The sequence below is a fragment of the Tachyglossus aculeatus genome, chromosome 19 (assembly GCF_015852505.1).
Source record: "Tachyglossus aculeatus isolate mTacAcu1 chromosome 19, mTacAcu1.pri, whole genome shotgun sequence".
NCBI classification, from domain to species: domain Eukaryota; kingdom Metazoa; phylum Chordata; class Mammalia; order Monotremata; family Tachyglossidae; genus Tachyglossus; species Tachyglossus aculeatus.
Genome location: NC_052084.1, coordinates 21501838 through 21517231, shown reverse-complemented (window position 1 = coordinate 21517231; position 15394 = coordinate 21501838). Strand labels below are relative to the sequence as shown.

At 45.8% G+C, this 15394-nt stretch overlaps 1 protein-coding gene across 2 annotated transcripts in view; it reads left to right on the top strand.

The window, feature by feature from the left end:
* The window catches only part of RPF2 (ribosome production factor 2 homolog), a 42058-nt gene that overhangs the window by 10987 nt on the left and 15677 nt on the right, over positions 1–15394 (top strand). For both annotated transcript variants that reach the window (XM_038761414.1, XM_038761415.1), the window contains exons 3-6: positions 604–641; positions 6053–6092; positions 6781–6862; positions 13263–13339. In XM_038761414.1, coding sequence (XP_038617342.1) covers positions 604–641; positions 6053–6092; positions 6781–6862; positions 13263–13339 — 237 coding nt within the window. The remainder of the gene's footprint in view (positions 1–603; positions 642–6052; positions 6093–6780; positions 6863–13262; positions 13340–15394) is intronic.

The window sequence follows — 15394 nt, the reverse complement described above, 5'->3', positions numbered from 1 at the left end:
TATTGTGTTCTTTTCTAAGTTCTTAGTACAGTGCCCTGCCCATAGTACCGCTCAATAAGTACCCTTGATTGATTGACATTTGAGAACAGAGGTCCACCTAAGGAAAGCTGGAGAATGCGGAAGTATTTTTGCATGGCAGGGATTGAGGAATGGAGGAGGAGGAGGAGGAGAAAGATAAAGAGACGGAAAGAGGGAAGTAGAGGATGATGGAAGTGGTAAGAATAGGAGGTGTAAGATGGTTTTAACGAATGTGAGAAGCAGCATGGCTTAGCGGATAGAGCTGAGGTCATGGGTTCTAATCCCAGCTCCACCAAATGTCTGGCGTGTGGCCTTGGGCAAGTCACCTCACTTCTCTGTGCCTCAGTTCCCTTATCGGTAAAATGGGAATCGAGACTGTGAGCCCCATGTGGGACAGGGACTGTGTCCAACCCGATGGGCTTATGTCCTCCCCAGTGCTTAGTACAGTGCATAGCACATAGTAAGCGCTTAACGGATACCACAGTTAAGCACTTAGTAAGCGCTTAAATACTATTGAATGAATGAAAGTGCATTTTTTCAGAGCTTCATGTTTCTGTTTTAATGTGTCTTAATTCTTTCTTGCAGTATGCATTGAAAAAACCTTATGGTATTCTATTTAAAAAGTAAGTATTGGCTTAAAATGAAAAGTATGTGCGTTTAAAATTAATTTTTGCAAGGTATCAGATATGATAGCCACTAACTCAACTAGGAAGCTCCAAGCATGGGTTCCGATCCTGGCTCCACCACTTGTCTGCTGTGTGACCTTAGGCAAGTCGCTTCACTTCTCTGTGCCTTTACCTCATCTGTAAAATGGGGATTAATATTGGGAGCCCCATGTGGGACATGAACTGTATCTAACCTGATTAGCTTGTATCTACTCCAGTACTTAGTGCAGGGCCTGGTATATAGTAAGCGCTTAACAAGTATTATAAAAAAGAAAGCCCCAAACTCAACCCCATCCCTTAACACGTCCCCTCCAATTCATTCCACTCAGTCCTTTCTCTGCTTCGTTCTTGCTGTTCATAAAATTCACCCTTCAGATCTCCTCAGACTTTCTTCTCTCAGCTTTTACATTAGTTGCCGCTCCCCCCCAGTTCAATATTTCTTCCCATTACCCTGATGCTTAGCTTCTATTTTATTTCAGTGATTCTCAGCAGATACAGAGTAGCAAAGAAGCACAATATAAGGAACTGATTTCTGCCACTACAAATTCAGTCTCACTTGCTGTACCATGCCGTCTCCAGCTCAGGAGCACCAGAATACACCCCTCTTGGAGGGCACCCTTATCCATACCCTGCAAGCTACCATGCTAGAGTTCCCTGCACCCTCCAACCCTCTCCCTCTTGAACCCCAATGGCTTGCTTTGTCAACTTCTATTTTGTCAAAATAGGCACCACCAAGCATGAATTTCCCCAAGCCCCTCCACCTCCTCAGTGTGCTCCTACCTCACTCCAGTTTTTACTTCCTTCCTCGCTGTCTGAAGACATCTTTTTTTTTATGGTATTTCAGTTCTTACTATGTGTCAAGCACTGTTCTAAGTGCTGGGATAGGTACAAGTTAATTCATAATAATAATAATAACAATAATGGGATTTGTTAAGTGTTTACTATGCTCCAGGCACTGTCCTAAGCGCTGGGGTAGATAGAAACAAATCAGGTTTGACACTGTCCCTGGCCCCTGTGGGACTCAGTCACAATCCCCATTTTACAGATGAGGGAACCGAGGCCCAGAGAAGTGAAGTGACTTGCCCAAGGTCACACAGCAGACAGGTGGTGGAGCCGGGATTAGAACCCATGACCTTCTGACCCTCAGGCCCGGGCTGTATACACTACATCCCTGTACAGCATGGGGCTCAGGTTCTACAAAGGAGAGCAGATATTTAATCCCCATGTTACATTTAAGGAAACTGAGGCACAGAGAAGGTAAGTGACTTGCCCAAGCTCACACAGCAAGCAATTGAAAGAGCCAGGATTAAAATCCAGGTCTCTGACTCCGTGGCCTGTGGTCTTTCCACTAGTGAACACTACCTCTCATAGGCCACACTGCATCTTATGCGTGCACTCAAAATCTTCACACTCTACCTCTCACCTTTTGAAAACATTTCCTCTCATTCTCTCCCCCCGCTTGCTGCCATTTTCCACTGGCTCCTTGCCCTGAGACTTCAAACGTGCTCAAGTCTCCTAGTGTAAAAACATTTCTCTGGATCCCATGGTACCCTCCAACTATTTCCCCATCCCTTTGTTCCCGTTCCTTTCCAAACTCATTGAATGTTGTCTTTCACTTTCTCTCCACCAGTTCTCTTGCCCCAGTGCAGTCTTGGTTTAAACCACTTTCAATCCTCTGAGACTGCTCACCAAAGTCTACAGTGACCTCCTCATAGTCAAGTCTAGTGGGCTCTACTTCACCCTAATCCTTCTTGACCGATCAACTGTTTTCAACCACTCCCTTCTGGAAATGCTAGCCAACTTGGTTCCTCTGACTTGATTCTCCACTCACTTCTCTGGTTGTGCTTTCTCAGTCTTATTTTCTGGCTCTTCTGTCTTACTCCCTAACTGTGGAAATTTGTTAGGGTTCTGTTCTGGGTTCCCAACTCTTCTCCTTATGCTGTTTCTCAGGGAATTTATTCACTTGCATGGCTTCAGCGACCACTCTTGCAGATGATTCCCAAATGAATCCCCTCTTCTCCATGATCTTACATTTTCTTTGGTCTCTTTGTACCTCAGCCTCAGTATGACTAAAATCACGCTCCTCATCATTCCTTCTCAATCCACTCTTTACTTTCTGGCACCTTTGGGCATTTGGTATTTGCCCCACCCTCAGCCCCACAGCACTTACATACGTATCTGTAATGCCTATATTGCAAATTATTTATATTAATGTTTGCTTCTGCCCTAGACGGTAAACTCACTGTGGGCAGGGAATATATCGACTCTGTTGTATTGTACTCTCCCAAGTGCCTAATTCATTCATTCAGTCGCATTTGAGCACTTACTGTGGCAGAGCACTGTACTAAGCTTTTAGGAAAGTACAGTACAACAATAAACAGACACAATTCCTTACCTACAATGAGCTTACAGTCTCTAACAGGGAAGGCAGACATTAATATAAATAAATAAATTACAGATATGTACATAAGTGCTGTAGGGCTGGGAGAGGGTGGCTTAATACAGTACTCTGCACACAGTTAGTGCTCAATGAATACCACTGATTGATTGTCTCAGTTGGAATACCATCACCATCCTTCCTGCCCCAGAAGCCCACGACCTTGGTATCATCATTGACTTGTCTTTTAAGGCTCATGTTCAAACTGCCACCAAATTTTGCTGGCTTCCTCCACAAGATTTCCTGAATCCTCCCCTTCCTTTCCATCTAAATGACCTCCACCCTGTTTTAAGTTCACAACAGCTCTGGACTAGGGGACTGCATCAGTGGAAAAGCAGCGTGGCTAAGTGGAAAGAGTGCGGGCTTGGGAGTCAGAGGTTGTGGGTTCTATTCCTGGCTCAGCCATTTATCAGCTGTGTGACTTTGGGCAAGTCACTTAACTTCTCTGTGCCGCAATTCCCTCATCTGGAAAATGGGAATTATGACTGAGAGCCCCATGTGGGACAACCTGATTACCTTGTATCTCCCTCAGCGCTTAGAACAATGCTTGGCACATAATAAGAGCTTAACAAATGCCAAAGTTATTAATTACTATTATTATCAGCCTCAGTCGCTCACTGTGTGCAGGGCACTGTGGTAGGCACTTGGGAGACTACAGCACAAGCATATAACAGGCACATTCCCTGACCACAACAGACTCCTCACTATTCTTCCTGGTTGCCACCTTTCTAGTTTGGCACAAGTCACTCCACACCTCAGAAACCTCCAGTGACTACCCATTTCCCTCTACTTCAAGCAGAAACTCGTGACCATTGAGGTTAAGGCTTCCCACCAGCTATTTTCTTCCTATAATTGACCCTCTTCACCTGCTTCTCTCTGCCTTGCACTGTTTACTCCTTTCAAGTCAACCTTTCTTCTGTACTTCATTCTCAACTCTCTAACACCTTAGCCCTCCTCATGCCCTTCCCCTGCTGAACTTCCTTCCTCCTGAAATCCACCAGACCTCATTTTTTCTTCATCCTCAGAGCCTTCCTAAAATTTCCTCTCCTCCAGGAAGTTTTCCCCAATTAATTTCCATCCCATTCATTTGTTCCCATGGCTTCAACTACCATCTTTATGCAGATGATTCCCAAATCTACACCTCCAGCCCCGATCTCCTTCCCTGTAGTCTCGCTTTTTGTCCTGCTTTCAGGACATCTCTACTTGGATGTCCCACCATCACCTCAGACTTAACATGTCCAAGGCATGTCCTCCCTCTGACTCTACCATCACCACCATCCTCGCCGTCTCCCAAGTTCATAACCTTGGTGTTATCCTTGACTCATTTCTCTGTCATTCAACCAGCCTATTCAGTCTATCACCAAATCCTGCTGGTTCAGCCTTCACAGCATCACTAAATCCACCCTCCCTCTCCATTCAAACTGATACCCCTGAATTCAAGCACTTATCCTATTCTGCCTTGATTACTGCATCAGCCTCCTTATGACCTCCTGTCTCTCCCCACTCCAGTCCATATTTCACTCTGCTGCCTGGACCATTTCTCTGTAAAACCATTCAATCCATGTTGCCCACTCCTCAAGAACCTCCATTGGTTGCCCATCCACCTCTAGGTCAAACAGAAACTCCTTTCTATAAGGTTTAAAACACTCAATCACCATGCCCCTTCCTATCATACCTCCCTGCTGTCCTACTACAACCCAGTCCGCACACTTCGCTCCTCTGTTGACAACCTATTCACTGTACCTCGATCTCATCTATCTTTCCGCTGATGTCTCCCCCACCTTCTGCCTGTGGTCTCGAGTGCCCTTCGTCTTTATAGCCAACAGATGATCAATCAGTCGTAGTTACTGAGTGCACTGTACTAAGTGCTTGGTAGAGTACAGTATAACAGTACAAGACATGCTCACAATGAGTTTAGAGGGCGAGTTTATAGTCCAGAGGATCACTCTAGGCTGCAGAGGATCAACTCTCCTTGTCTTCAAAGCCTTTTTGAAAACACATCTCCAAAAGGCCTTCCCTCCAACTAAGCCCACTCCCTCTGCATCACCGTTGCACTTGAATTTGCACCCTTTATTCACCTCTCGCTCAGCTCCACTTCACTTACATACATATCCATAATGCAATTATATGTATTGATGTCTATATGCCCCTTAGACTGTAAGCTTGCTGTGGGCAGGGAAAGCGTGTAACAACTCTATGCTTAGTACAGTGCTTAGTAAATACAGCTGATTGACCCCAAAGTTATCTCAAATCCAACAGCCATCTTTCCCACCTTGATCAACATAAAATACTTGTTTACTCATCTTTCCCAATTCTACCAGCTATTCCTTCACTTACTCACACTCTTATAAATAATTTATGTCTGTTTGTGTTTCCCATTATTTTATAAATATTTTGAGGCCAGGCACAGGGTACTTAATTTCTGTTGTGCAGTGCTCAGGTACTCTTGATTGAAACCAGTGATTGGGTAAAAAATAATTTGGGGAGATTCATTTATTAGAAAAAATTAAATGTAGGTCATGTAATTTGTAATTAAAAACCTTTCAACAAAGATTAAAATGCATTGTGTTGGTTAAGATACATCTGAGGTGAGGGAATCCATAGTGGAAGCTAGTGAAATTTATTTTGTGTGTCACTAGCTGAAGTGGAGCACATTTGCCCAGTTTGGGGGGAAAGCAATTAAGCTGCCTTTCATCCTGTGATATATTTTAATTTCTTAGCTGTCATTCACCTAATCTCTTTTAATGCTAATCATTCATTCAGTTGTATATATTGAGCACTTACTGTATGCAGAGCACTGTACTAAGCACTTGGGAAAGTACAATACAGCAATAAAAAGACACGGTCCCTGCCCACAATGAGCTCATCATCTAGGGGCGGGAGTGAAGAGAAGCATATCCAAAAATAGTAAATTGTTTTTGTGTCTCCTTAGAAAAAATATTACCAGGCCATTTGAGGATCAAACATCACTGGTGAGTGTAAAATACACTTTCTACATTTATAGAACACAAAACCATTGAGTCTTTAATAATGCCATTGTAGGTCACTGCTTGGTTATAACTTCATTCATAGCTTGGTTCTTGCTATTTTTGTCTTGGGTGGGCTTCCTCTGCTAAAGTGATTACCTCATAAGTAACATACGGGTAACCCTTTCTTCTACTATGAGCACTGCTTCTCCCTTAGGGATTTTCAAGCCCACTGCCCCCACCAACTACTCCAGACCTCCTTTCTTAAACGCTCAGTGCCCTCCCAATCCCCCCTCTTGACCTGGCCAAATACTTTGACAAAACCAACACTTATCTGGCACAAGTTCCCCCAAATCTCCCCAGCTTCGCGTGATACTGGTGTAGCTACCCTACCCTTCACAGCAAGACCAAAAAGCATCTCCATACTCGCTGCAGTTCCCGGCTTCTGGGCTGCAGTGAGTCATGAGAGCCAAGCCTTCTGTGGGCATCACCCTGCTCTTATAATCTTTTCTAATAAATAATTCCTAATGATTTAATTGCCAATTTTCTTAGAGGGGTGTATGTATGTGACTGTATGTACATTCATTAAGAATAATTTTCTTAATTGGTTATGCGAAAATTGAAGTTGAGCTCGTTTTTTGAAAGTTTCTAATTCAGATCTCCGTCACTGAATCATCCTCCTTTGGTTTTGTAGGAATTTTTTTCAAAGAAGTCAGATTGCTCCTTATTCATGTTTGGTTCACATAATAAGAAGAGGCCAAACAATCTAATAATAGGTAAGGTGGTCCCTGGGGATGGCAGGGTGACTCAGCACACTGAAGAGAAGTCACGATCAGAGTTCTGTCACTTTGTATAATTTCCTTGTTTGGAAAATTGGCTTACACTGTGAACCACCCCCTTCTCCTCAACACGCTATCCAACCTTGGCTTTACAGACTCCGTTCTTTCCCGGTTCTCCTCTTATCTCTCCGGCCGTTCATTCTCAGTCTCCTTTGCAGGCTCCTCCTCCCCCTCCCATCCCCTTACTGTAGGGGGTCAGTTCTTGGTCCCCTTCTGTTCTCGATCTACACTCACTCCCTTGGTGACCTCATTCGCTCCCACGGCTTCAACTATCATCTCTACGCTGCTGACACCCAAATCTACATCTCCGCCCCTGCTCTCTCTCCCTCCCTCCAGGCTTGCGTCTCCTCCTGCGTTCAGGACATCTCCATCTGGATGTCTGCCTGCCATCTAAAACTCAATATGTCCAAGACTGAGCTCCTTATCTTCTCTCCCAAACCCTGTCCTCTCCCTGACTTTCCCGTCACTGTAGACGGCACTACCATCCTTCCCGTCTCACAAGCCCGCAACCTCGATGTCATCCTCGACTCCGCTCTCTCGTTCACCCCACACATCTGATCCATCACTAAAGCCTGCCGGTCTCACCTCCACAGTATCGCCAAGATCTGCCCTTTCCTCTCCATCCAAACTGCTACCTTGCTGGTTCAATCTCTCATCCTTTCCTGACTGGATTATTGCATCAGCCTCCTCTCCGATCTCCCTTCCTCCTGTCTCTCCCCACTTCAGTCTGTACTTCACTCTGGTGCCCGGATTATCTCTGTACAGAAACACTCTGGGCATGTTACTCCCCTCCTCAAAAATCTCTAGTGGTTGCATGTCAACCTACGAATCAAGCAAAAATTCCTCACTCTTGGCTTCAAGGCTCTCCATCACCTCGCCCCCTCCTACCTCACCTCCCTTCTCTCCCTCTACAGCCCAGCCCGCACCCTCCGCTCCTCTGCCGCTAACCTCCTCACTGTGCCTCGTTCTCGCCTGTCCCGCCGTCGACCCCCCAGCCCACGTCCTTCCCCGGTCCTGGAATGCCCTCCCTCCACACATCTGCCAAGCTAGCTCTCTTCCTCCCTTCAAAGCCCTACTGAGAGCTCACCTCCTCCAGGAGGCCTTCCCAGACTGAGCCCCCTTTTTCCTCTCCTCCCCGCCGCCCTCCCCACAGCACTTGTAGATATTTGTACAGAATTATTCTATTTTACTTGTACATATTTACTACTCTATTTTGTTAATGATGTGCATATATCTGTAATTCTGTTTATTCTGACAGTTTTGACACTTCTCTATATGTTTTGTTTTGTTGTCTGTCTCCCCCTTCTAGACTGTGAGCCCGTTGTTGGGTAGGGACCGTCTTTATATGTTGCCGACTTGTACTTCCCAAGTGTTCTGCACACAGTAAGCGCTCAATAAATACGACTGAATGAATGAATAAGGTTGGGAAGAGCTCGTGGGCAGGGAACATGTCTACCAACTCTGTGTTATTGTACTCTCCCGAGCGGTTAGTGCAGTGCTCTGCAAGCTATAAGCGCTCAGTAAACACCATTGATAGATTTCAGAATAAATCAGTTGGGTCCGGCAGTAGGCGTACCTAGCCCACTTGGTAACTGTGGTAGCCCATAACAAGGTCTGTGTTAATAATAATAATGATGGTATTTATTAAGCTCTTACTATGTGCAAAGCACTGTTCAAAGCGCTGGGGAGGTTACAAGGTGATCAGGTTGTCCCACGGGGGGCTCACAGTTTTAATCCCCAATTTACAGATGAGGTAACTGAGGCACAGAGAAGCTAAGTGACTTGCCCAGAGTCACACAGCTGACAATCGGCAGAGCCGGGGTTGGAACCCATGACCACTGACTCCAAAGCCCAGGCTGTTTCCACTGAGCCACGCTGCTTCTCTAAGGCTCCAGGCCATTTGATTTGGGGGATTCCACAAGACGTGTGAAGTTTTCACGTCACTAAGGCATGTGTTGCAGTGAACGACTTTATTGTGCCACAGCTCTCCCCCCCCCTTTTCACCCCAAAATCACAGCCCCTCGCCCGTCACCCCCCAACTTTCCTTCCCTGCAGTTGCTCCCGTTTGTCTCTGCTACACTCCTGCCAGGAAATGGAAGGGGCCATACAGGGACTGGGATGGACATCAGCCCCCCCAGCCATTCACTGGAAAGACCCCCAGATGGTGAGGAGAATTCTCCCTGAACCCCCTAACCCAATTTGCCACCCCCTTCCCCTTCTGCCTGCTAGGTTACTGCAGGTGTCTATCACAGCTGGGACTGGGCAGCTGCGATTGAATGGCTTTTGGGCCCTGGCAGTCCCAGCTGACGTGTTGTCGCCAACAAGGATCTAAGCCCTGCTCTGTATATTCATTCATTCATTCAGTCATATTTACTGAGTGCTTACTGTGTGCAGAACACTGTACTAAGCGCTTGGAAAGTACAGTTCAGCAACAGAGACAGACAATCCCTGCCCACAGCGGGCTCACAGTCTAGAAGGGGGAGACAGACATCAAAACAAGTGAACAGGCATCTTTAGTATCAATATAGAATTATAGATATACATCAGAACAAGTAAACAGGCATTAATATAAATAAATAGAATTATAGATATGTACATATATACACAAGCGCTGTGGGGCAGGGAGGAAGGGTAGAGCAAAGCCTGCTTCAGTCGATCAGTGAATCGGGGGAGAGTAAAGTAGCATAATTCCGACCCTCAAGGAATTTACAATCTAGCAGCGGGGACTAAAGTTAAATTATAGGTATGAGAGGCAATCATGTACAATCTTTGCTTAAGTGGTGCGGGGGTGGGATGAGATACAGGCTCAAGTGCACGGGTGATTCACTAGGGAGGGAAAAATAGGATGGAAAGATGAGAGGTTACTCAGGAAAGGTTTCATGAAAGAGATGGGAATTTAGGAGGGCTTTGGAGATGGGGAGAGAGCAGTGGTCTGTCAGATCTGAAGGGGAAGGAATTCCAGGCAAGAGTAAGATTGTGAGTAAGGGGTTGACATTGAGAAATGTAATAACAGTAGTGATATTTAAGTGCTTACTATGTGCCATGCACCCTAGTAATCACCGAGGAGACACAAACTAATGAGGTATGGCACAGTTTGTGTTCCTCATGGGACTCACAGTCTGAGTGAGCCCTTCTAGACTGTGAGCCCGTTGTTGGGTAGGGATTGTCTCTATTTGTTGCCGAATTGTACTTTCCAAGTGCTTAGTGCAGTTCTCTGCACCCAATAAGTGCTCAATAGATATGATTGAATGAATGAAAGTGGCGGGTGAACGAGTATTAAATCCCCATTTTACAGATGAGAAATGTGAAGCACAGAGAACCCAGGCTCTCTGATGCCCAGGCTCTTTCCACTAGGCCATGCAGTTCTGCATGGCAGGTAAGAACGAGGCACAGTTAATGCGTTAGTTTTAGGGGAGTGAAGTGTGCAAGTTGTTTTGTAGTGGGAGAAGAATGAAGGCAGGTAAAGGGAAGAGAGCTGAATGAGTGTCTTAAAGTGCCAGTGGTGAAAAATTTCACATCGATTTAAAAATGGATGGGCAACTAACTTTTGGAGGCTTTTGAGGAGCCACCCTAGTCCCTACCCCCTCCCAAACCCCTGTCCACGCTCATCCTTCCCAGCCATCTCAAGATGAGATGTCCTACTTGCTTTGATATTTATTAAGCACTTATTACATGCCACACACTCTACTAAGCCCTGTGGTAGATACAAGGTAATCCGGTTGGACACAGTTCATGTCCCGCATGGGGCACTCAGTCATAATCTCCATTTTACAGATGAGGTAACCGAGGCACAGAGAACTTAAGTGACTTGCTCAGGTTCACATAGCAGACGGGTGGTGGAGCCGGGATTAGAACCCAGGTCCTCCTGAATCCCAGGTCCGTGCTGTTTCCGCTAGGCCACATTGCTTGTCACGTTGCTTCTCCTTTCGAACTCTTCCTCCTCCAGCTCTGCTTCTGATCCAGTCCTTTCACAGCGTATTGAAACACCCTCCCTGGCTACTGTCTTCAAGTGCTTACTCTCCAGTGGCTCTTTTCCTCTCCATCTTCAAACATGCCACTTATCTCCTATCCTTAAAAAAAACCAACAACCTTTTTTGACCCTACTGCTTCATTCAACTCTCACTCCCTCTTCCCATTCTTGTCCGTATTACTTGAGTTGTTTACATCTGCCTCCATTTCCTCTCCTCCAATTCTCTCCTCAACCCTCTGCAGTAGTGCTTTTGCCCCCTCCATTCCACTGAAGCTGCTCTCCTAGTTCACCAGTGTCTTCCTTCTTGTTCTGGTAGCTAAGTGCTAAACATGTGTTAAGCAGTGTTCCAAATCCTGGGGTAGAAATAATAATGAGTCCCTGTCTCATTTGGGGCTCACAGGAGGAGGGAGAAGAGCTGCTGAATCCCCATTTTATAGTTGAGGAAACAGGTACAGAGAAGGTAGGTGACTTGCCCATGGTCACACAGCAAGCAGTCAACAGAGCAGGGAGTAGAACCTGGTAATCTGCGTGGCTCAGTGGAAAGAGCCCGGGCTTTGGAGTCAGAGGTCATGGGTTCAAATTCTGGCTTCGACACTTGTCAGCTGTGTGACTTTGGGCAAGTCACTTAACTTCTCTGTGCCTCAGTAACCTCATCTGTAAAATGGGGATGAAGACTGTGAGCCCCCCGTGGGACAACCTGATCACCTTGTAACCTCCCCAGCGCTTAGAATAGTGCTTTGCACATAGCACTTCATAAATGCCATCATCATCATTATTATTATCTGATTCCCAGACCCATGCTCTATGTACTAGGCTATACTGCTCCTTTGTGCCAAGTCTAACTGACTCTGTTCCATCCTGATCTTCTTTATCCTCTCAGCAGCCTTTGGCACTGTGGACCATTCCCTTCTCCTGGAAACCTTATCCAACCTTGGTTCTCGACACTGTACACTCCTGGTTCTTTTCCCTCTCTGGATATGGCTTCTCAGTCTCTTTCACTATGTCTTCTTCTGCTTCCCACCCACTAACTCTGGATCCCCTCGTAGTCGTAATGAACACCCTCCTTTGGGGAGCTCATCTGCACCCTCAGCTTCAACCACCATCTCTCTGCAGATGACTCCTAAGTGTGCCATTCTCCTCTGCGATTCTCTGCCTCCGGGACATCTCTCCACAGATGCTTCACCGGCACCTCAAGCTCAACATCCTCTCAGCTGAGCTCCTTATCTTCCTTCCCAAATCACCTTCTCCACCTTACTTTCCTATCACTTTAATCAGACCTCCTTTCTTTCTACCTCACAAGCCTGCAGCCTTTGCGTTACCCTTGACTTACCTCTCTTTCAAGCTGCCTATTCAGTCAGTCACCAAATCCTGTGAGTTGGGTCCGTACACTCCTGCCAGAATTCACCCCTTCATCTCCATCTAAACTGCCACTTTGCTGGCAGTACTTTTTATCCACTGTTGACAACTAGCTCAGCCTCCTCGCAGACCTCCCTGCCTCCAGCCTCTCCCGTTCATCTTCACTCTGCTGTTCATCTGCGCATGTCTCCCTATACCCCAAAATCCTCTGCAAGAGACCGTGCCCCACCATCGGCCTTGGGAGTGGTACGAGAGTGTGAGTGAGAGTGAGAAGTGGCAGCCAGAAGGGCAAGTCACTTGGCTTCTCTGTGCCCTACTTCCCTCATCTGTAAAATGATGATTAAGACTGTGAACCCCATGTGGGACATGGGCAGTATTCAACCTGATTAGCTTGTATCTACCCCAGCGCTTAGTATAGTACCTGGCACATAGTAAGCGGTTAACAAATACCACTAATACCATGGGTTTAGGAGTCAGAGGTCATAGGTTCAGATCCCGGCTCCACCACTTGTCAGCTGTGGGACTTTGGGCAAGTCGCTTGACTTCTTTGTCCCTCAGTTACCTCATCTGCAAAATGGGGATTTAGACTGTGAGCCCCACGTGGGACAACCTGATGACCTTGTATCACCTCAGTGCTTAGAACAGTGCTTGGCACATCGTTATTATCATTATTTTCAAGCTACTTGGCCTTCCCTAGTATGAATGCTTCCAGGACAGGTAACAAATATATAAATAACATGTAAATGCTCAGCACGAGAAAATCACAAGCTTGTCAATTAGATCATCCCACTCTTCCCAAACACCAGAAGTATTTGGCAGCAATAGTGTAAGTCACTGAGAATCACGCTACCTGCCCCTAATCATTTCAGGTCTGCAGGAAAGAGGACATATAAAAAGCTGAGTTGAAAGCTACCGGCCCCTAATCATTTCAGGTCTGCAGGAAAGAGGACATATATGAAGCTGTGTTGAAAACAACTGTTCAAGGAGAAATTTTGTGTGTCACTTTTGTAGGTCGTATGTATGATTACCATATCCTGGATATGATCGAGTTGGGCATTGAGAAGTTTATGTCCCTGAAGGATATTAAGGTAAGGTGCTTCTTCAGTAATATCTCCTCCTGACACTAAGCTCGTTGTGGGCAGGGAATTTCTGTTTATTGTATTGTACTCTCCCAAGTGCTTAGTACAACGTAGCGCTCAAATGCGATTGAATGAATGTCTCTTCAGCCTTGATTCTGTAATAATAATAATAATAATGGCATTTATTAAGCACTTATTATGTGAAAAGCACTGTTCGGCTTCAAGGCTGTCCATCACCTCGCCCCCTCCTACCTCACCTCCCTTCTCTCCTTCTCCAGCCCAGCCCGCACCCTCCGCTCCTCCGCCGCTAATCTCCTCACCGTACCTCGTTCTCGCCTGTCCCGCCATCGACTCCCGGCCCACGTCATCCCCCGGGCCTGGAATGCCCTCCCTCTGCCCATCCGCCAAGCTAGCTCTCTTCCTCCCTACAAGGCCCTACTGAGAGCTCACCTCCTCCAGGAGGCCTTCCCAGACTGAGCCCCTTCCCTCCTCTCCCCCTCGTCCCCCTCTCCATCCCCCCATCTTACCTCCTTCTCTTCCCCACAGCACCTGTATATATGTATATATGTTTGTACATATTTATCACTCTATTTATTTATTTATTTATTTATTTATTTATTTGTTTTACTTGTACATATCTATTCTATTTATTTTATTTTGTTAGTATGTTTGGTTTTGTTCTCTGTCTCCCCCTTTTAGACTGTGAGCCCACTGTTGGGTAGGGACTGTCTCTATGTGTTGCCAACTTGTACTTCCCAAGCGCTTAGTACAGTGCTCTGCACACAGTAAGCGCTCAATAAATACGATTGATGATGATGTTCTAAGCACTGGGGATGTTACAAGGTGATCAGGTTGTCCCACGTGGGGCTCACAGTTTTAATCCCCATTTTACAGATGAGGTAACTGAGGCCCAGAGAAGTGAAGTGACTTGCCCAAAGTCACACAGCTGATGTGGCGGAGGCGGGATTTGAACCCATGACCTCGGACTCCAAAGCCCGGGCTCTTTCCACTGAGGCACGCTGTACCTCTAGCGACCTCTGCTGGTCAGCACATGTCAGTCTTAGAAATTTAGAAACTACCATAATGTGTTTTGGCTAGAACCTTGTTTGGGAATTAGGGAATTTTCAATTGCTCCCATATATAGCACCATTACTTAGACTCCCCCCATCCCTCCTGCCCAGTTGGATTATGCAATTATTATTAATAATAATAATAATTGGCATTTGTTAAGCGCTTACTATGTGCAAAGCACTGTTCTAAGCACTGGGGAGGATACAGAGTGATCAGGTTGTCCCACGTGAGGGACAGTCTTAATCCCCATTTTACAGATGAGGCAACTGAGGCCCAGAGAAGTTAAGTGACTTGCCCAAGATCACACAGCAGATGTGGCGGAGTCAGGATTCGAACCCATGACCTCTGACTCCAAAGCCCGTGCTCTTTCCACTGAGCCACGCTGACCCTTTCAATTTAACCACCTATATTTATAGGGTTCTTGCATCCCCCCCCGACCCCCGCATCTCTTGTATTTTGTAGTTAGGTGAAGGCAGAATGAACGTTTAACCTGTGGATTTTTATCAGTCATTCATTCATTCATTCAATCGTATTGATTGAGCGCTTACTGTGTGCAGAGCACTGTACTAAGCGCTTGGGAAGTACAAGTTGGCAACATATAGGGACGGTCCCTACCCAACAGCGGGCTCACAGTCTGAGATGAGGGGGAAAATAAAATAGAGATAGAAAAATAAGTACCTGAAATGATTATTAAAATTATGAATATAAAGGTAGATAGAAATGAACAAAACATCATTTGTGCTGTTGCAATAAATATTCTTTATTGGTTCCATGTCAGTGCAGTTAACATTAAAAAAGTAACAATAGTTTCAGTGTTAGGTATACCAAGATCTGCTCAGGCTGTAGTTTTGTCTCATGTTGTACCTTCTGGCTTCAGATGTTTCTGTTTATTATTGTTAATCATATTTATTGAGCACCTACTGTGTGAAAAGCACTGTACTGAGCGCTTGGGAGAGTACAGTAGAACATCAAACACGTTCTCTGCCCACAACG